The 27,468-nt window shown below is 39.3% G+C and overlaps 1 protein-coding gene across 1 annotated transcript in view; it reads left to right on the forward strand.

The window, feature by feature from the left end:
• Window positions 1-27,468, forward strand: part of LOC140486319 (syntaxin-binding protein 5-like) — a 549,610-nt gene that overhangs the window by 449,510 nt on the left and 72,632 nt on the right. The window contains exons 23-24 of the mRNA XM_072585292.1: window positions 1,248-1,337; window positions 27,174-27,347. Of these exons, the coding sequence (XP_072441393.1) occupies window positions 1,248-1,337; window positions 27,174-27,347 (264 nt within the window). The remainder of the gene's footprint in view (window positions 1-1,247; window positions 1,338-27,173; window positions 27,348-27,468) is intronic.

Consider the following 27,468-nt stretch of genomic DNA (forward strand, 5'->3'; position numbering starts at 1 on the left):
TATTTGCTGTCAACAATTCTGACGTTTTCCAAGGACAGGTTTACTGCAATGTTGTGCTATTAGAAACATTTAAGAATCATATTGAATTAGTCCTGATATTCAGAGACATCTTAATAACAGATTTAATTTTAGGTTAAATATAGCTTAGGTTAATGATTCATATAGTTTTGACTGCACAATGTGTTTGCATAGTATGCCTATTATAATTATTTATGAATTGAGGTCAATTTTTGAATATTAACAGTCATGTCCAATTGTCCCAATTCAAAGAGACACTCTATGCCTTCCAGACCACTTTCATTCTGCACTCCATTCATTTCACCGCTTATTCACAGGACCACTGTCAACCCCAACCTTCCCATTCTAAAACTAGCACTCTTCTTCCTCTACTTCATCAACCCAAGATGTCCTTCATTCTGCCAAGGAGGGCTGGGGCTTGTAGGATGTGAGCCAACAAGAGTTGAGGCAAAGGAGTGAGGAAGGGTGATCCATTAATTTCTCCGCACAAACGCAGACAGCCTGAGCAGAGATGCATGTTTATCCATGTTTAAAAAAAGAATAGGCTTCATGACATTCATGTCATGCTTCATCATGTTTAAACATTAATTAATATGGTTGTATGGTTTGTGCAGAACAATGAAACACAAATACAATAAAGCTTTAATGATTTAAGCTGTGTGTGTAATAAGATATCACCATCCAACTGAGTAATGTGTTATTATTGTAGATGTTAATTTTTGTCCATTATCTTATTTAATAATAATTATAAGAGCTTGGTAGGCTACTCAATAATAAAAATTAATCATTCTAAATCAAAACACTCTAAAATCTTGAGTCCATCTGCCACTGACAGTTTCAACAATTCTCAGGAAGCCCAGTAGACAGAGAGAAGCATGTTCCATTTTGAATGGGAAAGGGAAAACCTGAAATGTCTTGCTCATTGAGTAACCATTAAAAGGCATTTTTGCAAAGTGAAATTGTGGTAGTTATGGAAAACTGTATCATTTCACACCATCTGACTTTAACAATGGATGGATGAAATATAATTCATTGCTAGTGTGAGATATCCATTGAGAAGAAAATCAAATCGGGGAAACTACTAGGAATGAAAAACAGCATTTACTGCTTACCAAAAAGACTCTGAGGAAATATTTTATCTTCAATACTCCATAAATTATATAGTAAAACAAATTCAGTCAAAAGATTATAGTTTTAATTCAGGAATCAGTTACCATCTTGCTCTCTAGGATCTGTGAAAAGTTCCTGTATAGAAGGAAAAGCAACTATTTCAAGAAACTCAGTGAAAGCTTTTGAGAGGACTAGAACCATTTATGAAGGTATGTCATAAGGCATTGATTTATAATATTTTTCAATTAAATAAAAAAAATTAACAAACTGGTAATTGTTATAGTTATGCAATGCACCAAGGTCTGAAACAGAAATCAGTTAATCTGTAATTTTTAGGATGGGTTATACTGTGCAAGTCTGCTGCAAAATGATAATAGTTCATCTTACACAAACAATTATCAACATAAGAAATCAGGGCAGGAGGCCATTCAGTATCCCCAAAGCCTGTTTGGCCATTCAACAATATCATAGTTGACCTTTCACCACAGATGCCTTTTTTAAGCACTATTCTCATATGCTTTTATACCTTTAGTATCTAAAAATCTAGCTATATCTGAACTATTGGAAGTAAAATCAGAAATGAATATAAAATGTCAACCTGTTACAAAATTATGTATTTTGAACTAATTTTATTAGTCCGATTTTAACTTGAACTTGAAACAAAGGTAAAGCCGGATCACTCATCTTTTTTGGTTCAGATTTATTCAATTTTCAAGACTAACTGTTTTGAGCATATATCACATGTGTATTCTTAGTTTTTAGAACATTTTTTCTGATAATAGTAAACTATGACCTGGAATGTCTTGTGGAATTTATGATAAAATGATTAGCATTCACTACAATTATCCGTGAAAACCATAAGCAATTTCAGGGGTGCACTTATACACACAATATTGCAAAAATTTGAATTGCCATAGTTGATTCTCCAGTGAGTACAATATTTAGGCACTCTAGTGTTGCAAAAATGGGAAAGCTTGTGAATTGTCAAAAATTTTCACTCTTGCATTGTTGATCTTGATGTAAGAACTCGAATAAGTCAACTTACCTATTTGAAATTCTGCCTATTTTAGAAAAGGTGTTTTGCTAAAGAAAATGTAGCATCTCAGGAATCATATAATGCCATACATGGTTCATAATTAATACCCTTCACTGAAATTACAAAGTATGTAGTTATCACCTACACTTTGCCCATTTCCTGCATGAAAACAGTTGTTCAGCTGTAGAAACCCAAGTGTGTTGCTTAGCTGCCTGTTGATTGACACAACTTATAGCTGTCAGGTGGACCTTAGCTGGATAGGAATTTACTCGACTGAAACAAACTGCTTAAATATGCAAACAATAACCCTGAGTTGGTTTCTCGGATCTTATTACAAATTTCAGGAATTCATTTTTTTTATACAGACCATTAAGCTGCCAAGCTAGTGATCCCAAAAAAAGACTGCTACACACTACTCATAAACAAATGAAGACAATTCAAAATTTTGTTTTAGTCTGAGAGCAGAACAACTCCTGTTGGGTTCACAGCAGGAAAGCCTAGCTCATTACCAGCCCATTCAAGACCACACCCAAAGAACCAGCTTAACATGGGAACTGGCTGATTTTCTACCCTTTCTGTGAGGTTCCTGTTCAGCACCAGACCACTGGTAGTATAAGGCCTAAACCTAAATGCATCTTATCCAAAAGCCAGATCTGCACTCTGTTAGTACTACTTTGGCATTTCAGCCTAGGTCATGTGCTTAAGTCTCTGACACGGGGTTTGAGTCCTTAACTTTTTGATTCAGAATCAAAAATTTTATCTCTGAACAAAGATCGACAAGTTGGAAGTGGAAGTTAGCAACTCTATTTTGAGCCACGCGCCACCTCCAGATATTTGTGTATTCTCTGAACAGCACTAAAACTAAAGATCATGGTGAGAGATCAAGCTTGTGTAGATATAGTACTTCAAGTGGATTCAAGGCTGGAAAGCAAAAGATAGTATAATAGGATACAAAAGAAAGAGAATGACAGGAAGGGACAGAGAGAATAAACCAAGGAATAACAGTGTAGACAACTTGTTCCATCACCTGGCTAATAAAGATTGTGGGTGGTAATCAGCGTGGTTGGTTTTTCATTGCATTTGTATACAGAACATACCTGGGCAATATCCCACCTTAATTAGGTAATGGCAATGTTTTAGTTGTATTAGAACAACATGGCTAGGAATGGATCAAGTTCTAGACCGCACGTCTTCATGGCTGCAATGTTGTCATGACCCATAGCCTTTATAGAATCCACTGTCATCAGCTAATTCTTGATATTGTTATGAAGGTGTAGAACTGTACTGTACCTTTAAGAGAGTGAAGGACTTGGCAAGCACACTGAGTGCTGGAAACTTTACAATGTAACATTTGGTTCAGAACAGATAGCACTAGCTGAGATGCTATGAGACAAAAAAACAAATTCAAATTTGGCCAATCAGTTTAAGTTATACCCCAAAAATACCAAATTCCAATCAAGTCAGACTCCTTTTATAGACAGGAAAGTAGAAGATAGGTTGGAGGAAGGAGTTGGAAATAGTTGTTCGTTAATTATTCTCTGTTATACTTTAATAAATAGTTATTACTTTTACTTTAACTAGTTCTTGGCCTATCGAATTTTCATAGATTACTGCACAGGATACATCTTTTCTGTGTTGCTGGTTTTAAATTAGGGGTTTACCCCATGTCGTAACAGTTTGGGGGCTCATCCGGGATTTGAACCCGGGACCTCTCATGCCCCAAGCGAAAATCATACCCCTAGTTTCCCAAACTGTTATGACACAGGGTAAACCCCTCTGCTAATTTAAAACCAGCAACACAGAGAAGACTTATCCCATGCAGTAATCTGTGAAAATTCGACAGGCTAAGAACTAGTTAAAGTAACAATTTTATTTCTTAAAGAATAATAGAGAATAATTAACTAATAACTTTTTACAACTCCTTCCTCTAACCTATCTTTTACTTTCCCTTCTATAATACTAGTCTGATAAAACTTTCAATTAAGATTCACAAAACAAACATTCTTACCTCAAAAACCAGGCATCTTTTGGTTCTTCTCTGTATTCCTGTCTTCTTCTTCTTGGAATTCTGCCTCACAGGTTACTGTTCAATAAAGGTACCTTTAAGACAGCAATTTTGCAAGTAGCCATTACATGCTGGTAGCTTGACTGTTCTCCTCTCAACTGTTCAATGTTCCCTGGTCTTATACCCCTAAAGCATTGGATTGTGTCTTTGGCTTATAAGATTGTCAATATACTCAATTCAAACTTGAGTGGAATTTGATATTTTTGGCATATAATTTAAACTGATTGGCCAAATTCGAATTTATTTTTTGTCTCATTGCAACTCAGACAGTGCTATTTGTTCTAAACCAAATGTTACATTGTAAAGTCTCCAGCACTCAGTGTGCTTGCCAAGTCCTTCACTCTCTTAAAGGTACAGTATGCTTCTACACCTTCATAACAATATCTTGTGGAGTGAATCAAATTGGTTGAATAGAAGTGGCATCTAGATGCTTGGACTTCCTATAGGAGGCCAAGATGAATCATTCAGTCCGTGCTACTGTCTGAAGGTGGGTGTCAATACTTCAGTCCTATCTTTTGCTCTGACATATATTCCTACTATGAAGAAAAATTCTCGGTGGAGGACTCACCATCCATGGTTACCAAAAGTAATTGAAGAAATGAAATCTAAAGAAAGGGCAAATAATTGTGGAAAATGAGTGGAAGGTCAAATAATTGGAAAGAATACAAAGAATTGTAGAAAATTTCTTAAAGATTAAGCAGGAAGAACTAGAAGTATAAGAGGTAGCTAACTGGAAATATAAAAAATATTTCCCAATACAGAGGATACAAAATCTTGCAGTAATGGCACTAAATCAGGGGGTGAGAGGAGAACATGGTGAACTTAATCACTGGGAAAGTGGTATTTAGTAAACTGATGGACCTACAGGCTGACAAGTCCCTAGATCTCAATAGACTTTATCTTAGGGTTTTTATGAGGTGGTTAATGAGGTAATAGATGTGTTGGAGTTAATTTTTGAAAATGTTCTTGATGTTGGAAAGGTTCCATCAGACTGGTAAGTAGTAAATTTCCTCTGTTCAAGAAGACAGGGAGTTAGAAAACAAGAAATTTTAGGCCAGTTAGCTTGTCGTGGGAAGATATGTAGAATCAGTCATCAAGTGTGTTATATCTAGGCACTTAAGAAAGCTCAAGGTGATCGGGAAGAGTCAGCATGGTCCTGTGAAAGCAAAATCCTGTTTAACTAATTTATTGATGTTCTTTGAAGGAATGATATGCATTGTAAATAAAGGGAACCCTATATATGTACTGAACTTGGATTTATAGAAGGCATTTGACAAGGTGCAACATAAAGGTTATTGCACAAAATAAGACCACTTGGTGTAGAGAGTAACATTAACATGGATAAAAGATTGCTGGCTGGTTGGCAGCATATCATGAATGAAATCCCACATGTTTTGTCCTGGGGCTTCAACTTTTTACAATTTTTATCAATTGCCTAGATGAGAGGAATGAAGGCATGGTAGCTAAATTTGATTATGACACAAAGATATGTTGGAAACTGTTATGTAGAGACCATAAAAAGGTGCAGAATGATCTTGACAAGTTGGTAAGTTTGAATGGGCAAAAATCTGGCAGTTGAAGAATAATATGGGAAATTGTGGCATTGTTCACCTGCCAGAAAGAATATGAAAGAAGTATATCACTTAAAATAGAGAATGACTGCAGAATTCCAAGATTCAGAGGGATCTAGACGTTCAACTATGTGAATCATAAAAAGTTAGTCTGCAAGTAATTAAACCAATGGAATACTATCCTTTCTATTACAAGAGGAATTGAACTTTATATGTCAGGATGTCATCCTTTAGTGATACAGGATATTGGTGAGACCATATCTTGAATACTGTGTGCAGTTTTGGTTTCCTTAGTTAATAAAAGATAAAATGCATTGGAGGTGATTCAGAGGAGGTTTACTATATTGATACCTAGAAAAAGCAGGTTGTCTTAGAAGGAAAGGTTAAATAGACTGGACTATTTCACTGGAATTTCAAAGAGTGAGAGGTAGTGTAATTTAAAAAAGAAAGCCCTTCAATGCTCTTGATAAGGTTAACCTGAAAAGAATGTTTCCTTTTGTGACTCAATCCAGAAGTAGGGGACACCATTTAAAATTTAGGGGTTACCCTTTCATGGCAGGGATGGGAAGAATATTTTCATGAATGGTTGTACAAGTTGGGAGTCTCTGTTTCAGAAGCTGGTGGAGATGGGAGAGGTAATTTTTTTTTGTTATTTTTATGGTGGGAAGTAGATAGATTCTTGATAGACTAGGGAATCAAAGATTATGGGGAATAGAATGGAATGAAAAACACAAAACAAACAGATAAGCTATGATTTTACTGAATGGCAGAGCTGGGTCAAGGAGCTGAATCTTGCAGTTTAGTAACAATTCTTATCAAATCATTTCTTACCATATAGCACAGAAAAATCATGAACAAGCCCAAAGTGTCCATTGTACCCAAAATTACTCTGGTAGGGTAAGATATCCCAAACAGTTTGAGCAACTGGTAAAGCTAGATATTTGAGCCATAATGTGGCTGAGTTGACAAGTCCCACCAAGTCTCTATACAATTGTAGTTCCTGTACTCCAGTATTGTGACAAGAGTAGAAACATGATTGAGTAAATCAGATTTGGAATTACAGGGAAGTTGGCCACAGACTTGAATATGTAGCAATATGTTTAAGGATTTCAGAGAGTAAAGTGATATTGGAGATGAGAGTAGTGTTGGAATGAGAAGGGGTGTTATAGGAGTAGTTTTGAAAAAGAAAAGTGATGACTATGGATTTGAAACAATGGAGAGGAATACCTCAGGTAAGGTGAACATGAGCAACATCAGCTAACAAGAGTACCTAGAAAAGAATTGATCAGCACTTTGATGGAAATAGGAGCAGCACAGCAGGAAGTGCATCTCAAACAAAATTAACATGGAGAGTACAGTAAGAGAAAGGGAAAGATCACAAGATGCAAAATGAGGATAAAGACAATTGTTCCAGTTTACGGCAGAAGAGAAAATATTTTCAAAGCATAGAAATAACAAAATCTTTATTTGAAAATGATTTTCACAGGTGACCTAAACTAGATAGTCTATATTATCCTTATATAGTAAAAAATAATTCCAGGTCTGAAGTTTCACAGTAACAAATCTGTAGAAACATGAAATAACTCAATTAATGATCGGTGCTGCGTCCTCTACTTTTTGTCATTGACATAAATGATTTGGATGCAAGCATAAGAGGTACAGTTAGTAAGTTTGCAGATGACACAAAAATTGGAGATGTAGTGGACAGCGATAAAGGTTACTTCAGATTATAACAGGATCTTGACCAGGTGGACCAATGGGCCGAGAAGTAGCAGATGGACTTTAATTCAGATAAATGCGAGGTGCTGCATTTTGGAAAAGCAAATCTTAGCAGGACTTATACACTTAATGGTAAGGTCCTAGGGAGTGTTGCTGAACAAAGAGACCTTGGAGTGCAGGTTCATAGCTCCTTGAAAGTGGAATCGCAGATAGATAGGATAGTGAAGAAGGCGTTTGGTATACTTTTTTTTTATTGGTCAGAGTTTTGAGTACAGGAGTTGCGGCTGTACAAGACATTAGCTAGGCCACTGTTGTAATATTGTGTGCAATTATGGTCTCCTTCCTATTGGAAAGATGTTGTGAAACTTGAAAGGGTTCAGAAAAGATTTACAAGGATGTTGCCAGGGTTGAAGGATTTGAATTATGGGGAGAGGCTGAACAGTCTGGGGCTGTTTTCTCTGGAGCATCGGAGGCTCAGGGGTGACCTTATAGAGGTTTACAAAATTCTGAGGGGCATGGATAGGATAAATAGACAAAGTCTTTTCCCTCGGATGGTGGAGTCCAGAACTATAGGGCATAGGTTTAGGGTGAGAGGAGAAAGATATAAAAGAGACCTAAGGGGCAACTTTTTCACAGAGGGTGGTACGGGTATGGAATGAACTGCCAGAGGAAGTGGTGGAGGTTGGTACAGTTGCAACATTTAAAAGGCACTTGGATGGGTATATGAATAGGAAGGGTTTGGAGGGATATGGGCCGGGTGCTGGCAGGTAGGACTAGATTGGGTTGGGATATCTAATCGACATGGACGGGTTGGACCAAAGAGTCTGTTTTCATGCTGTACATCTCTATGACTCTCTGACTATATTTTTATGCATGGTCCTGGTAACAGTGGAAAACTTAATGATTAGTTGATTTGTAGAAATATACTGTAAAGTGAACTCATATCCATAGAAATCAATATTCTTTCCACTGCATCCCTCCCCAACTGCTCTCCATACCCCACAATACGTGGAAAAATGCTAGGAGGTTGAATTAAAAATTTTAAAAATTGACTCATCCACATGTTTTATGATGTCTGAATATCCTACTTTGTAGAACTTCCATGTCTCTCTAAATATTAGGGCTACAGTGATCCTTTATTTAATATTAAATGTTTCAATTTTTGAAGTTGTTTCACAATTCTTTAAAAACCAAATCATCCAATACTTATAAATTCCAGTGCATTCAATCAGTATGCCAATAGCAGAAATAATATTTATTAAAGGAATTCTGCATATACACAGGGTTTCTGCCAAAGTGTTGGCGGTTGAACAGACAACTGTGATAGAATTTCCAACTATTGAAATTAAATCAAGACAATTCAAATATCTTTTTAGGAAATTATAACAATTCGGTGACAAATCAAATGGAACATTTGTGCTAGGTACTTAAAATTGCAAATTAATTATGAAGAAAAGAGGAAAATTGTCAGGATTGCCATCGCTACAGCTGTTAAACTAACAGTGACATTGTGAAAAGGAAATCAAGAAGTTAATATCAGTGATTCACTGCTCCTCCACAGAGAATGCTGTTGAAGTTTCCATCGAGTGTAATCTTTAGAAATTGCTTGAATTCATATTTGAACATCGGATGGAATTTCTCCAGCATTTGAGTGCTGTAGGCAATGATGAGAAATTTGGGAAAATACAGCAAGAATAAAAAAAAATGTGGTTTTCGACATTGGAATTTTTCTCTCAATTTTCCCCTTCTAGTTTAAAAAGCTGGCTGAGAATCTTGCTAGTAAATAGCAACCATTTATTTGCATCTCATAATTAGCTCATCTTGCCTTACTTCTATGCAGTTTGAGATTCTTCCATAACACTGGTGATAAACTGGTTGGTGCCTATTCCCAACTTGAGAGACAGGGTGGTTACCTGGCAGATGCAGCTTACTGTTTGTTCTCTGGGCATTCACTTTAAGTTCCATTCATTGACACCTTGTTACATGTTCCATGGGCAGTGACTGCCTCCCCTGTTCAACCACAGAAGTTGGCATCAACAAAACGCCAGCCTCCGCATATCACCATTGTTGATCTCAGTCTAACTCATCATAGACTTCAGGAATTCAGTACTGTACTTTGGAACTCACTGACACCTCACCTTGCAATGCTCCTGCCAGGTCATTCTGTGGACTGGGGAACACACCCATTTCATGGATCTGCATAAGATGCATTTTATGGTTCTTAACTTACTTTCTTTTCACTTACTCACTTTTCAATCACTTGAATGTACACAGCATTCTTGCCTTGCCTTATAGTACATTGCTGCTTCAATGAGAACTTAAAGACTCATAGCATCTCTGGCTTCACTTGCTTCTTAGCACAGACAGAAAGCCAAGCAGCTTGTCAAGGTCACTAACGCTGAGCAGTCAAAGGGATGGATATAATGCTGTAGAGCAGCGTAATACGTCAATGTCAGTGTATGCCAGCAACTTGCAGAGCCAACACAATACAAGTGCTTAAATCAAATGGCCATGCCTGAAAGTCTTACAGAAATTATTCTTCATGGAGTGAAGGGAAACAATGATCAGTCAGATGAGTCTGCAACACTCAAGTCAAGGACATTGTCCAATGTCAATCCAGGGACTTGGCCATAGTCAGACAGTTGGTGCAATCATGATCTGAAGATCAGTCCTGCAGGTCAAATCTAACCAATCTGGAATTTACAGGTAAGCCATTCTGGAAGCTCTAAGGAGATCAGTCAGGGGGTTAGGCTGTGCTCAATCAGGCTGTCCTCAAGTCAGTCCAGATGGTGAGCCATGGTCAGTCCTAGGATTTAGGGCAGAAGACATCAAGGGTCAATCTGTGCAATGCAGTGAAAAGTGGGGAACTCAGGTCTGGGTTTGAGCTGAATTATGCTATTACACTGAGGAGCAATAACAGTGAAGGTAATGTAAAAGGTAAGATCCAATATAGCATGAGAGGGCACAGAACATTGCAGGAGGTTTTCACAAGTCACCATCATCCAAGCTTCAACTGGGGGATGGTGAATTGCAATAGTAAGCATGGTAGCATAGTGGCCCAGGGATTGAGGGGGAAAGTCAGAATATTTACTGTCAAATAAAAGGGTTGAACAGGAGAAGCTCAACAACAAATAGGCTTAACAGGAATACAACATAAAATGGAACAGGGAGGGTGGAGGTTGATAATCCTGATCACCAGTGAACTGAATAAAATGCCATCTTCGACCAAATCCCAACAGCACAATAATGATGAAAGAAAGCTATCAATATACTTATAGTAGTAATGTTGGTTTGTTTTGTGTGGTGGCAGTGGGATGGACATATTTGCAATGTGAGGCCCTTCAAAGGGCAATTACATTAATTAGACACACTTGCCATCACATTACTTTATGTACAGCTCATGCATTGACCAACAAGTAATCATAATCACTCCATTAATCATTGTCAGTCACCAAATCTCAAGGATATTTTAAGGTGTCATTGCTGCTCAAGACTAGTAGCTGCTATACTCTCACATTGAACTGCAAATGTGCGAGAGAACATGGACTTTTATATTCAATGTTGTATTTCTTAAATGCACTAACAACTGGGACAATGAAAGAATAACCCTGCCACAATTAAAATATCCCAATGATGTTTTGCAATGAGGTTTGTACTGCTTACATCTACACAGGAACAGGATCAGGTCATTCAACCCCTCAAACCTGTTCCACCAATAAATTGGGTCATGGCTGATTTGAGGCCTAACTTTATGTACCTGCCTTTGCCCCATTTCTCTTAATACCTTTGCTTAACAAAAATGTATCTATTTCAGATTAAGAATTAACAGATCCAGCATCCACCTCATTTGTGGACCAGAGTTCCAAATATCCACCACCCTTTGTGTGTAGAAGTACTTCCTAACATCTCTCATGAAAGCCTGGCCCTAATTCTCAGACAAACCCCCTAGTTCTAGAATGCCCAACCTGTGGAAATAATTTATCTTCGTCTACCCTGGCTTTTCGTGTTAATATTTTGAATACTTTGATCAGATCAACCCTTAAGTTTCTAAATTTTGGACATGATTTTTGTTAAAAATTCATTCATGGGGGGATCTAAGATGGCGGCGATCTGAGAAGATCACACTGCAGAGCTTTGCTTCGCAGCAGGAGCAGGACGGTCCTTTAACCCATCCAACCCAGGTCATCAGGATTTCTTGTGGCGTTGGAAAGATTGTGGAGCCCCAAGAAACATTTAAAAATTGACTTACCTGTATTTTCAGTTGTCCAGAAATGCCGAAAAAGGGAGGAGGAGTATCTGAGGCCAGGCCTGCAGCTCAGCCTGCAGCAGCCTCGGAGCCGATTACTCTCCAGTACCTGGTGAACCAGCTCTCAATCTCGCGAGATGTTGGGGAAACAGATTGAAGAGAAGCTGGCTCCGGTCTCTCTCATGCTTCAGAAGCATGAGCAGTAGCTGGGAGACCTGGAGAAGAGGATGGATGACGTGGAGCACAGGGTCACAGTGGTGGAAGCTGATGCCAGTTCATTCAAGGAAGAGATCCAAGCCCTGTAGACGCAGGTTCATAATTTGCGTGACCAAGTGGATGATCTTGAAAACAGGGGCAGGAGAAAAAACATTCCGATCATCGATCTGCCTGAAGGTAAGGAAGGTGAGCGGCCTCCGGAATCTGTTGAAGATTGGCTTCTGAAATTCCTTGACTTGGAGACTGGCATGAGAGGATTGAAGATAGAGAGGCCTCACCGGGTCGCAGCACGGAGGTTGGGTCTGGGTCAACAACCTCGTCCTTTCCTGGTGCGGTTCCATCATTACCGGATAAGGAGAGAGTCATGGACGTTTCCAGACTCCAGGGGAAGGATCCAAAGGCCCTAATTTATGAGGGGTCTAAGATCATGTTTTTTCAGGACTTTTCAGCGGCAGTGATCCAGAAATGAAAATTGTATGGTGGTGTCAAGAGAAGATTGAAGGAGCTTGGGATTCAGTACTCCCTGAGATATCCGGCAGTGCTTTGGATCACCTTAGATGGATCCATGCATCTCTTTGACACATCAGAGAAGGCAAGAGACTTTGTGGACAAACTAACTTAAGTTAAACAATTGTAGTATGTATAAATATTGTTGCTTGGGTATGCGTTTATCATTCTGTAAAAGAAATGGAGGAAATCCGGTTGGAGCTTTGTTTTTCCCGTTTGTTTCCCTTTATCGATAATAATTTGTTTCAAACTATGTCTGGCGGTGGTTAAGATGTACGTTTTAAATTTCTAAGTTAGGACATACCAAAGGATGGGTGGAGTATTTCTTCCCCCTTTTTTTTATAAAAGAATGTTTTTTTATACATATTGATATTCTATGGGGTGTTTATTCTTTTTAGCTTGTGCTTGCGATGCGACTCTAGCTGGGAGAAGTGAAGGTGGTTGAGATGGTTAGATGCCTATTTATGGGCAGTTCGGGGCAGGTAGTTGCCCCCTCCGGGCAGGGGGTGAGTTCCCCTACTCAGTGCTATTGGCGCTTTATATGTTGGTTTGTTTTCTGGTTTTTGTTGTTTTTTATTTTTAATAATTTTGTTAAATGTAATGGTTTTAGTTTATGTAGTTTTTATATTTGGTGGACCATGCGACACTAAGGCTCAGCAATTTGTGGTTCAGGTTCCTCCTCTCTGGAATTTAAATGTAATTGCAGAAGATTGTGGCTAATGATTTGATTAAATGGTGTACCTGGAATATCAAGGGAAGTCACTCACCAATTAAGAGGAAGAAGGTAATCTTGAGTCTTAGAAAGGAGAAGGGGAAGGTGGATATTGCTTTGTTACAGGAGACACATTTGGATGACAAGGAGCTTCTGAAATTACAGCAGAATGGCTTTGACTGAGTTTATTTTTCATCATTTAATACCAGAAGTAGGGGAGTAGCTATATTGGTAAGGAAAAATCTCTCATTTAACTTGTTGGAATGTGTTAAAGACGTGAGGTTTGTAATTCTTAAAGCCTTGATAAATGGACAAGAATATGGCATTTTAGGTGTTTATTGTCCCCCAACTCATCCTCTTAAATTCTTGTAGATGCTTTTTCTAAACTGATAAGTCTTACGTCTCGGCACATCATTATAGGGGGAGATTTTAACTGCCTCATGGACCCCACAGTAGACAGGTTGCCTAATGGTCCCTCGATACCCTCTGCACAAACTAAACAGTTATTGGGTCTGTGTGAGGAATTAGGGTTGGTGGACGTCTGGAGGTGTCTCCACCCTACAGGTAGGGATTTCACGTTTTTCTCCAATCCGCATAGATGTCACATGAGGATTGATTTTTTTTCTGATCCCTGTGGTAACCCTGGATCTGGTGGCAACCTGTACAATCGGTAATATTGCCATCTCTGATCATGCTCCAGTGTACCTCATGGTTAAAATTAAGGATGTTACAGTGGATTCAAGGTACTGGCGAATGGACCCCTTTATTCTCATGGACAGCAAGTTTGTGGAGTATTTCTCTAGGGAATTTCGGGCATTCCTAGACATCAACATAGGCTCGGTTTATAGCTCATCTGTTCTCTGGGAAACTGCCAAAGCTTATGCCAGAGGGTTAGTTATTTCATATTCCACAAGTAGGAAGTGGCAGAAGGGTGAGCAGCAACGTCTCTTTGAAGCACTGTTGAAGGCAGCCGAGAAGGCCTATTTTGACAGACCCTCATTTGTCAAACTACAAAGGATTACGGCACTGCGGTCTACACTAATTTCTGTGCTCACGCAGACGGCAAAGAAGGAGCTGGCTTTTGCAAAGCAAAGGTTATATGACCATGGTGACAAGCCAGGCAAATACTTAGCATACCTTGCCAGAAAGAGAAGTGCCCCACAAACCATTACAGCAATTAGGGAAGGGTCTGGGAACCTAACATGTGATTCTAAAAAGATTAATGTGGCGTTCCAGAGATTCTACTCTAAGTTGTATCAGTCTGAGAATTGTGAGGAGGGGCAGGCCAAAATGGAATCCTTTTTTAGAGATCTGAAGCTCCCGGGTGTGACTCCCGAACAACTATCCTTTCTCAATGCCCCATTATCAGAGCAAGAAGTGCAGGAAGCTGTGAGGCAGCTTCAGAGTGGAAAGGCGCCCGGTCCTGATGGACTTCCCAGTGAATTCTGTAAGGAATTTATTAGTATATTGTCAGGCCCAATGCTGAATATGTTTAATGATTCATACAGTCATGTTTGTCTCCCACCATCTCTGAGAGAGGCCAATATTTCACTTATCCTTAAAAAAGGGAAGGATCCGGAAGACTGTGCTTCATACAGGCCCATCTTGCTCTTAAGTGTGGACTTTAAGATCCTCTCTAAGACTCTTGCGTTAAGGCTGGAGACTGTGTTACCCTCTATTATTAAAGAGGATCAGACGGGCTTCATAAAGGGTCGCAGATCATCCAATAAGTTAGAAGGCTGCTTAACGTAATTCAAGCATGCCAACAGCACTCAATACAGGGATTGGTGATTTCTTTAGATGCAGAGAAGGCATTTGACCGAGTTGAGTGGCCGTACCTTTTCTATACTCTAGACCGGTTTGGTCTGGGCGAAGTTTTCATAAGATGGATAAAGGTTCTCTACAGTGTACCTCTCGCTGCGGTCATTACCAACGGGGTACGATCAAGCAATTTTAATATTTCTAGAGGCAGCTGGCAGGGCTGTCCCCTTTCACCATTACTTTTTACATTGATGATTGAACTGTTGGCAGACGCCATTCGTGGGGATCTCAGTATATCCGTGGGGTCAAAATTACATAAGATCTCGCTGTATGCAGATGATGTTCTAATTTTATTGACAAATCCAGCATTCTCAGTGCCTTGCCTGATACAATGCATTCACGCATTTGGCGCTTTTTCAGGGTATAAGATTAATTTTTCTAAATCAGAGGCTACGCCTATGGGTGGTCTTACGAAAGAGTTGGCTCTTGAGAGTGACTATAGATTCCCATTTAGGTGGTCACGGGGGGTTTTGTGTATTTGGGCATATTCATTACTCTAGTTCTGGATTGGCTGTTCAAAGCCAATTTTACTTAATTATTTGAAAAAATTAAACAAGATCTCCAAAGATGGGAGGCACTTCCAGTCTCATGGTTGGGTCGGATAGCGTTATTAAGATGAATATTCTCCCTCGTTTGCTATATCCTATACAGATGCTGCCCCGATTTTCAATAAACAAACACTCAGGAGACTGAACAGTTGGTCACCCTAAATGGCCCATCTGCCTAGGAACCCTCCAACCACAAGGGATGAACTCAGATTTCTCCAGTTTCCTCATTTCCCCTCCTCCCACCTTGTCTCAGTCCCAACCCTCGAACTCAGCACCGCCTTCCTAACCTGCAATCTTCTTCCTGACCTCTCCGCCCCACCTCCACTCCAGCCTATCACCCTCATCTTGACCTCCTTCCATCTATCGCATTTCCAACACCCCTCCCCCAAGTCCCTCCTCCCTACCTTTTATCTTAGCCTGCTGGACACACTTTCCTCATTCCTGAAGAAGGGCTCATGCCCGAAATGTCGATTCTCCTGCTCCTTGGATGCTGCCTGACCTGCTGCGCTTTTCCAGCAACACATTTTCAGCTCTGATCTCCAGCATCTGCAGTCCTCACTTTCTCCTCATTAAATTAGCCAAACTGCAGTTGCTTCACAGATTGGGGGGAGTAGACCTTCCGGACATTAAAAATTACTAATTAAGTTCGCTTTTGACCTACGTAAGTGATTGGGTTTGTGGGGACCCTCTTTCAATATGGCTAGATATCAAAGCCTCCCAGGCAAGGTGCCCCCTTACCAGTTTGCTGTTTTTGGACAAAGCGAGGACAGTTAAGGAATATTGCCGTAACCCAATAGTCATCAATACTGTTAAAGCATGGAGGGCAATTTTGTAGAGGAAAGGTAATATTGGCAAAACATCTTTGTTTACACCTTTAGTGGGTATGCCAAGTTTTCAACCAGGTATGATAGATTCAGGATTTAAATGTTGGGCAGCTAGAGGTATATCCTGCATGGGTGATTTATTTGAGGGAGATGTAATGATGTCCTTCGATCAGTTAGTACGAATTACCTAGAGACCTCCTTCGTTTTTTTAAAGTTAGGGATTTTATTCAAAAAAAGACCACACTTTTGACTGATCCCTACAAATCTGACATAGAAAGAGGGGTACTAAGGGCTAAGAGTACACTCTCTGTCAGTACTGTATATCACCAATTGGGGGGTGCCACCTCAGATGAGTCTGATCGATGTGGGAAGGAGAGCTGGGTATTGAAGTTTCTTCAGAGGCATGGGAGGATATTTGGGAGAATGCAAGGAAGATATAAATTTGCAATAGGACCCATGCTTTACAGTTGAAGATTCTCCACAGGGTCCACTTGGCTCCGGACCGTTTGTCAACATTTAACCCAGGGGTATCTTCAGCGTGTCCCAAGTGCAAGGTCTGTACGGCTACTCTTACCCATTGTCTTTGGTCTTGTGACAGGCTTCAAACATATTTGAGCACTATGGTGGGTGCAATGGAGAGGATTTTAGGTGTAGGGTGGAGAAGGACCCTATTTCACTCCTTTTGGGCCTACCCATTGTATTTCCTGCAGACTCGCATAAGGAAAAATGTTTCAATATTCTTACATTCTGTGCAAGGAAGAATATCTTGCTAGGATGGATATCAGAAAACCCCCCAGGCCTGTCGGGTTGGCAGAAGATTGTTATGGAGCATATTCCCCTGGATTTTCTCACAAATATGGTACACCACAAAACTGAGAATTTTTACAAGACATGGCAACCCTTTTTGAAATACCTGGACACAGATTTATCTGCCACACTAACAAGGGCTTTTATATAGCCATAACGATTGTGTTTCATGAGTCCAATATCCAGGGAGGAGGAACTGTGAATGTATGAGTGTTTTGTTTGGCTGGGCTGAGTTATTACTATTTATTCGTTTGTTGTTAGGTATTTATTTAGTTAGTTAAATAGCTAGTTTAGATTTTTTTTAAATTTTATACTTCTCTATATATGTTTATACATTCGTATAAGAAGGTGGGTTGGGGAATTTTTCTTATTATTTGGGGTTAGTTTTGTACTATTTTTGTACTGTTTTGAATTGCATTGTTTTGTATTTGTTGTAATATTTAAAAATCTATTTTTTCTTAATAAAAATATATTATTTAAAAAAAATTCATTCATGGTACGTGGGTGCAGCTGGCTGGCCAGCATTTATTGCCTGCCCCTAGTTGCTCTTGAGAAGATCGTGGTGAGTTTCTTGAACCACTGCTGTCCATGTGCTGTGGGTTGACCTACCATACTCTTAGCAAGGGAATTTCAGGATTTTGTCCCAGTAACAGTGATGGAACGGCAATATTTTTCCAAGTCAGAATGGTGTATGACCTACAGGGGAACTTGCAGGTGATGGTGTTCCAATGTATCTGCTGCCTTTGTCCTTCTAGATGGAAGTGGTTGAGGGCTTAGAAGGTGTTGGCTAAGGACCATGTTGATATAAAATATGTCAGAGGTTTGTGTAGAGGCATGACATTGCCTTCCATTTGGGAGCCTTTAATGCCATGGTATGTTGTGACCTATGATAAAGCCATATTTTTGTTTGCGATAACTGGTCGGCATTCACATCACTGAGAAACTGTTTTTTGCCTGACATTTTCACATAGGATCAATGTACCCATCCTGAATGAATCCAGCACTGCCAGGTTCTAATATTGCTGATGCAACCCCACACAACCAGAAGTCAGGAGTTAGAAAGGTGGCAACATATGGAGAAACAACAGCAGCACCACCACCACCCCCACAACTTCAAAGGGAGTATTTGCATTAGAAGGTCCCCTCAGGATGTGGAGGAGGTTCAGGAGAGGTGGAATCTACTGTCCTTTCTGTCATTTCCTGCAGAGATGAATGAAGCCAAGTGTAGGTGCAGACTATGAATATCCCAAGACAATATATGGAATTGTGATCTGCTGGAGCAGCAATTGCATTGTGAAAGACTGGATGCCCATCAAGGTGATAGCTGCACTTAATTTTTAAGCTTCTAAGAGTCAAATCAAAGGATCCACTGGAGACTGTCTGGAAACTTCTAATCCTCAGCCCATAAATGTATCAAGGATGTTACAACTGTAATTTGTGGAAAAATACGCATCTTTAGCTCATCACAAGCTCAATGCTACAACCCCAGCAATAGAATGTTCCAACATTGCTGGCTTCCACAGGTGCAGGATGCTACAGATTAAACAAATTGCTTTGGAAGTACCTCATTATAACAGGAAAAGATGCCCAACACATCTGCAATACCATTGCCACATCCTTGAAGTTTGTAATATCCTGGTAACTGCCATGATGCAATTGGTGACTCACTGCTACCTTAATTCAAGAGTCAAATGCTAAACATGGATCACTGGTGGGAGACAGGTACTACACTCTGCAAACGTGATAAACTACTCCTTTACAAAACCGACTGATTGAGATGGAACACATACAGTGCAACTGACTGCCATCAGGGCTGTCATGGAACAGATGGTGGGGCTTCTCAAGATGAGGTTCAAATGCATTGATCATACTGGTGGTGCCTTGCAGTACGTTCGAGGTGGAGTGTGCTACATAATCCTAGCATACTGTGCTCTGCACAACTGGAGCAGGCAAAGAAAGGTTGTGATGAACACTGAGAAGCTGGGAGAGTGGCAGCAGTCATCTGAGGATGAAGATGAGGATATTGACTGGAAGGAACATCATTAGGCACAAACGGAATTTAACTGAAACAAAAACAGAAATTGCTGGGAAAGCTCAGCAGGTCTGGCAGCATCTGTGAAGAGAAATCAGAGTTAATGTTTCGGGTTCAGTGACCCTTCCTTAGTTCTGACTTTTCTATTCTGCAATGAGTACTGTTAACACTCGTCTGTATGCTTCAAAACATGGAGTCACTCCCACATTTAAGAATGAGGATTTTTTATGCTCTAATGGGTGTCAGAAAAAGAATAGCAGTCATTCAGACAGCGTTATAGCAATATATTGGCGCTAAGTAATGTTAACTTCTGAGGCTTCATTCATGATCCCATATCTGAAAGCTTCATAATGAGTTTTCCTGTCAGCTCAGAGGAAGGGTCATCGAATCCGAAACATTAACTCTGATTTCTTTTCACAGATGCTGCCAGACCACCTGAGCTGTTTCAACAATTTCTGTTTTTGTTTCTGATTTACAGCATCTGCAGTTCTTTCAGTTTTAATTTAGAATTTAACTTATATCTACTTCCAAGATATATGAATTGAGTGAAGACATTATTCTGTTTAGTAATATTTTTAAGTTATTGCAAATGCAGGCATCCCCTAGTTTAGTGTCTGAAGTAAGTGCAGCTTTTGTTTGCCATCTCTTTGCCTTTTCTATTCTGCAACTGAGTATTGTTAACAACTATCTGAATGCTTCACAAGATGGTGTCACTCCCACATTTAAGAATGAGGACTTTGTGTCTTCTGATGTGTGTCAGATAGAGAATAGCAGTCATTCAGACAGGGTTATAGCAATGTGCGGCACTAGGTAATGTTAATCTCTGAGGCTTCATTCATGATCTTGTATCTGAGAGCTTCATAGTGAGTTGTCCTGTAACCATTACTATTTTCAGAGACAGCCTGAGACATATTCTTTATCTTCAACCTTCAGCATTTACAATTTTGCATAAACATTACACATACATTCAGCTTTGTGAGTACACATCACTCCAACATCTAAAGTAACAAAGGCTTTGCTTGCTGCATCTTTTCCCACCAGAACATGTACTAAGAAGGGAACATTGGATATCATACATCTATGAATGTGTGGGCATTCCTTTATAAGACACAATTACCCTTGCCCCTCAAGAAGTGTGCAATCAGGAGTGAGCACAGTCACACTCACAATGTGGCCACAAGTGTGGAACGTATGCAAGGCATCACATTACCTTTGACCTCATTGTTCCCCTCTGCTTCTCAATGATGAGCAATGCTTTGCCAATGAAATGGTTTCTTCCCATCATTGCTTGTTATCTGTGGCCCAGCATTGTTGTTTCATTGTATCTGCATAAAATGTTGTGCATTCTCCTAATCACCTACACTTTTAGCATTATCTAAAGTTGTTGCAAACAGGCTGGAATTTTATAGTTTAGTAGCAGACATAGGAGGAGGCTTTCTTCTCTACCAAATTAACAGTGACTATTACAGAGAGCGTTTTCCATCGATATGAATGAAATATTGATTAAAGACTTTTTCTTATTCATTCATTGAATGAGGGCCTCACTGGCCAGGCCAGCATTTTTTTGCTTATTCCTGTATTACCTGTTGTACCACCATGTACTGAATATGTTCTGAGTTCTACATCTGCAAACTGATCCTAGAAGAGTCACGATGGGAAAAGTTCTCCTATGAGGGGCAGCAGCATAAGGTCATGTTACTTGACCAGTAATCCTGAATCGGAGGGTAATGTTCTGGATTTGAATCTCACAATGGCCAGTGGTGAAATTTGAGTTCAATAAAATGTGGACTTAACAGCTAGCCTGATGGTATATGGCCCATGTAAGCAGTGTCATATAAACCAGACTGCCATCTGGTTCACACATAGGAAATCTTCTATCAAGGGCAACTAGGGATAGACAATAAATGCTGGCCAGCCAATATTGCCCATATTTCACAAGAGAATAAAAAAGAACTTCTGTCATCTTTGAGATGTAAAGAAGCTTCATAACTCTAACCAAGGTAATCACTTGCATAGGACCTACAGTTAAAATGAGAATCCAGACATTTCAATACTTATTTATTTTACCTGTGCTACACATGTGCTTCAGAACAATTTTGTTTTCCTTGCCCTCCCAGTGTCTGGGTGCATTCCAGGATTGCTTGGTGGAGGGAGCCTGCTGACTTGGAAGATTTGAGTAGATAACCCTGGGCATTTGTGGCTGGAAAGCCCAGATTTGCTGAGCGATTATCCTCTCCTGCTACACACTTAGCCACCTCAGCTCCAACTACTGCAGGGTTGGGCTTCACATGAAGGGAGAACGTCTCCCTATTAAAAAAAAGCAACTAGAATGAGACAGAGGTCTCTTACTGAGCACCAATGGCTAAAGTCATAGATCACTGATTTGCAAGCATTTCCAGCAGCCACTGTGCATTCCACAGGATCTGGCTTTCCATGACAATTGACAAATTGTCCATGGAGTTAGTCAAACAGAGCCAACTGATAATAAACACAAATAGAAATTGCTGGAATAATTCAGTAGGTCTAGCAGCATCAATTGGAGAGAAATCAGTGTCAACATTTCAGGTCCAGTGACCTTTCTTCAGAACCGGTATTGATAATGTTGTTGGGCTCTTTCAATCTTTCATCTGGTTCACTAAGTGTCTCTGACAAACTTGCCTGCTGTTCCTGTGACTGTCTGTGCACTTGCCTAAAGTTATTAACGGCTGACACAATGTGGGTCATCATCTGCCTGGGGCTGAGCAAATGCCTGATTTCTGGCAGTCCTCTGAGTGTCAAAAAAAAGGGGGTTTCCTCCCTCGATCAGATGCAGAGAAGTGCTAATAAATGTTCTAGGTGTGATCCTGAGTCCAATCTAGAAAGAAAAACCACTGGTGGAAATCTCTGAGCTGGTGGTGGGTGCAGGAGAAAGTCTCGCTAGTACATCCTGAGGGATTGGTGGCATCTTCCTCAGAGGTGGAAGAAAGGCTGATGGCTCAAGGCTAACCTCTTCGGGAGGAGGTTATCTCGGTGCCATTGCTGCCTGAATGACAGAAGAGAGACAATTTGTTGTGCAATAGGAGTAGAAACATGAGCATCTTAAAAAACATTCTCAGCAGCGATAATGGGAGAGTAGCGCAACAGAGCACATAAAGCTTTCTTGGTTGCATGGACATAGAGATCCCAGCATCACAAGTGGTCACAGTCCTCTTCAGCCATCTTTGGGATGATCTTCTCATTGTGCGTGAGCACATGATGTCAATCATCATGCTAGGCATCTTGGCCCTCTCTGCCCAATTATGTGACATCTTCTCCTGTAATGAGACAAAAGGAGGGAATGAAAGAGATGTAAGTGGCTGGTGGAACTGTTGGTAGTGACAGGAAAGGTTAATAGTATGGCAGTATGATGTAGGTCAGAGCAGTTAAGTAGAGATGCTGCATGAAACAGCAAAAGACCATTAGCCTTGGTGCAGTGGCACAGTTAGAGTGAGAATGAATGTGATGTAGCAGAGAGAATATTGTGGTATTTACCATTGCATTGCACAGATCATGAACTTTCTGGTGCACTTGGGCAACTCTCTGCGTCCAGGCTGGCTTGTCCGGTGTCATGGCCTACTTTGCTTGTCTGCAGGAAAAATGGCAGCCTTCATTTCCACTCTACCTTTCTGCAAAATGGGTTTCAAGTTTCCCTTTTTGGGACAAAACTGTTGGAGCAGCAGAATATATGGGGCTGTCCTGGTTTGCAAGCTTACGTGATGCATGGCTGAGTGTTTAAATGTGGCACTAGTGCCATGAATTGTGTCTGGTCCTAATACTGGTGAGCCTCAGCCTCTGCTGCCTTGTGATTAAAATGAGAAGCACGCCATAGAGCTCCATGGCAATATTAATTAGGTGAGCAGCGAAAGATTGCATTAGAAACGTGACTTTGGACATGACATGAAACGTGAAGAAACTCCCTAAGAAATAACACTTAGCCGAAAAGAAGGTACATTCAGCCCAATGGTGTTTATCATTTGGGTTCTACCATTTGATACAGTTTGAGTTTTCGTGGGTTGTTTTCATGAAACTATCCAGTATGGAAAATTCCAAATGGTGTGGTATAAAATACATAGCAAATAAAGATTAGATTCCCGTCAGCCCAATGAGTCCACACTGACCCTCCGAAGAGTAACCCACCCTCTCTGACTAACATACCTAATACTATGGGCAATTTAGCATGGCCATTTCACCTGACCTGCACATCTTTGGATCACAGGAGGAAACCCACACAGACACGGGGAGAATGTGCAAACTTCACACAGACAGTCACCCAAGGCTGGAATTGAACCTGGGACCCTAGTGCTGTGAGGCAGCAGTGCTAACCACTGAGTCACCATGCAGGAATAGTGTGGGGAAAAAAGGCAATGCAATGAAAGAATAGCCATGATCAGACTGATTGGAAAGCAGACTGAACCTTGCTGTTAGTTTGCAATGTTAAGGCCAGGCAAGAAGGGGTGAATTGTCTCCTCTCTTCAACCACCTCCCCCTGACACCCTGATCTCTGTCTGTAGCTGGTTTTGTGGGAACCAGGTGCTAACTTCTTCACAGAGATTAAAAGATGATAGCAGCTTCTCACCAATTATCTGACAAAATGATCCTGAAATCTCCATTCTAATTCAGGTTTCAAGAGGTCCAATTGTAGGTTTGTCTGTGACAGCTATTGCATCAATGCCCAATACTTTGCATTTGTTAAGTGAATTCCTGAGACCTAAGATATATTTCTGGAAAGTTGGCCTTGCATTTTTAAGCAGTTTGCCAGTCCAATTTTCAAAACAGTTCCAACCCATTGAAGTATTTTAAAAATCATATCATGAATAAGAGTTAAGATGTAAAGTCTTGTGACAATACAAGATGCAATGATGGTGATCCAAAACGTTACCTGAGACCCTAACAATGTTTGTTAAAATAATTGTCTGAATCTTGATGCTGTAATTGTTTTAAATTAGCTTTACAAAGAAATTGAAGTTAAAAATCATTAACCTAATAAATATTGGAAAGTTTTTGATTAATGCTGTATATAATGCTAAAAACATTTAATGTTAGCATTTCCAGAGGAATGAGATGTAAACATCATTAAGCAGAAGTGCCAGTTAGAATGAATTGGTGAAGGCATAACTGCTATTATCTGTGACTGGTCAACTTGTTCACTGTAATTTACTATACATTGTTACTTTTTAATATTATCTTCCAAAGACCAGGATAAACTTGAGTAATGAAATTCTGCACACAAGATTGTGGATGCTGAGACAATTGGACCTTGTGAGATAGGTTGACTTTTATTCAATAAATGAAAGGCAACAAAGGCAGCTAAATGGAATTGGTGTGCAAACAGCCATGAAAGATTTGATTGGGACTCAAAGGGCTGAATGGTCTATGTCTGTGCCGAGAATTTCTATGTTTCTAAGTATTGTCCAAGTAAAACATGATTTTTAAAAATTCTGAAATAATTCCCTTTCCCACACTTCTCCAAGGATGGGATGCTCGGAAATCATTCTGTGCATTTGTGAGTCACAAATTGATGAACTTATTTCCCAAAACAGTGACAGGCAGATATTAAAAGAATGTTTTAATTTATGTATTCTTGACCACCACACTAAACTGGGTGAGGTTTCCTATTGAACATAATTCAGCTAGTCACATATTTTCTTCCTCATGTACATCTCAGAATGCCATTAATCTTTTGGTCAGTGATAGAGCTTAGACAGAAAAGCTAGAATTTCTCAATGTTTTACAGAATTGTTCTATGTACAATTTAAAGAGGAGATATTCTTCATGTCTTTTGAGCTGGGATGGCAATGTTGAACCAGAGTTCCTGGAAACCTATGCCATTATAATGGCATATCTACATTCTCAGGTCCCTGGAATTGCACAAAAAGAAAGGAGAAAATTATGGAGTAAGTGATTTACATTTACTCCATATCCCTCTATTTCCTTTCTATAGTATGGCTACCAAAATTGTCACAGTACTCCAAATTTGATCTGATTAGATAAACAAAACACCTTTTCTATTCAGTCCAATACTTATAGAAATAAATTACAAAATAAGCCCTAAACTCTTGTTTTGCTTTGCTTATGGCCTTAAATATTCCTGCAGTCTTTGTGATGTCCTTTTCTGTACTGTTAGATTTCTTTGCTCATCAACTCCATTTAAACACATCAGCAAAGCAGCGTGTGGCTTCCTTATTCTCCAAACAAGACATATCCCTTACACATATATATTGAAATTGATTTTAACTACTCATCCATTCTGCAGATTTTTTTTCATGTTTTCTTGTATTTCATCAAATGCTTCCTTTGTATTTGCTAAACTTCTAAATTTTAAGGATTTCTGAGTTTAATTTACTAATATATTTTGGGAACAAGTCTTCCTAACACCAATATCCATTGAAAACGATTTCCCACTTTTTGCAACATGAATAACAGCCATAAACACTGATATTCTGTTTTTATGATTTGGAGGTGCTGGTGTTGGACTGGGATGTACATTCTCTTTTTAGTCAGTTTGGTTTCCAAAAAAATTGAGAAATGAGTGGGAACCATCCTCACTAATGCTTGAGAACATTAATATTCAAGTTAACATAATAATTGAAATGCCTCAAAAACATAATGAGAGTATAATTTCCACTTTGAACAATTGACAATTCCATCACAAATTGCAAACTGTTTCAAAGTGATTGTTCCCACAGAATTTCCATTCAAACCTGTTTGCATATTGCAAAATATGAAATCTGCTTTGAATCAGACAATATTTTAAACATTTTATACTGATTTCCTTTAAACAATATTGCTTAATCAGTATTAGTGTGATAACTTTGCTATGTTTAATTGACACAGCTGATAAAATATTATTTCACAAAAGTAAGCATTTTAATTCATCATGAGTAATCTGATTTTAACTTACTGAAAATGTCTATTATGAAGCATTCAAAATTATTGTTTGCATTTAGAATATAGACTTTCAGCTCTCTTTAAAATTATATTTAAACTATCTTATTAAATCATGATAGGTTATTGATCTGAAACATCAATTCTGTTTCTATCTTAGTCCATAAATGATGCTTAACCTGGGCATTTCTAGTGTTTTCTGCTTTAATCCAAATTCATGGCATTGTAGTGTTTTGCCTTTGTAGAATAAATATTCTGCAGTTTAAATCAATTAAAGTTTCTAGGTACCCAAAAGAAACAAACTACATTCAACAAAGTAAGTTTTCTTAATTTAGGTAAGTTGACCTACTTTAAGTCAGTTTTGATTTTCAATCTAGATTTCCACTTTTATATATAAACAGCATTTAATTAGAAACCTTGAGGGAAGTCACTGTTTGAGAAAATTGAAATTGTTTTACTAAAGACAGTCATAGAATCATACAGTGTGGAAACAGACCCTTTGGTCCAACCAGTCCATGCTGAACATAATCCTAAATTAGTCCCACTTACCTGCTCCTGGTCCACATCCCAACCCCCCACCCATCTTTCCTATTCATGAACTTATCTAAGTGTCTTCTAAATATTGTAACTGTGACTGCATCCGCCACTTCCTCAGAAAGTTTATTCCACACGGAAACACTGCTAGCATAATGAACAGCCACGGAAACATAGTAAGTAGATGCAAGAATAGGTAATTTGACCCTCAAATCTTTAACCAGTTTGACGTTTTTCTTGTCACAATGCTTTTTACTCCAACGTTCAATAATTTAATTACAGAAAATTATTGAATATTGTTAATGATAAGATTACCTTCAGTCACAGTAAAGACCACTGGAATTCCAGCATGATTCTATAATTTAAATTTTGATACTTATATTCCCTGCATCTCACCATAAACATATAGCAGAGAACAACTATAACAGGTACAGCACTGACATATCAAAGAATCTACCTATTTACATGCAATTAGTTAATTGTGAATTAAACTATTTATTACAGATCACATCAATGGAGTTTGCACAAGTCCTATTTCCCAACCATGCAATACCGGGAAGCGTCTTTCTATTGCTGATACTTCAAAGCTGAATCGTCGAGGGCCAGGGCGACCACCATTTCGAAAAGCACAATCAGCAGCCTGCATGGAAATCTCATTGCCTGTCACCCACACAGAAGGTGTGTGAGTGTGTGTGTGTGTGTTTATATATACATGTATGCATCTTCATTTTTTCCATTGATTTTAGTCACGTGAGATCCAGGAACAGCAAATATGTTCAATCAAATAGGAACCACCAAC

The sequence above is a fragment of the Chiloscyllium punctatum genome, chromosome 15, assembly GCF_047496795.1.
Source record: "Chiloscyllium punctatum isolate Juve2018m chromosome 15, sChiPun1.3, whole genome shotgun sequence".
Lineage (NCBI taxonomy): Eukaryota > Metazoa > Chordata > Chondrichthyes > Orectolobiformes > Hemiscylliidae > Chiloscyllium > Chiloscyllium punctatum.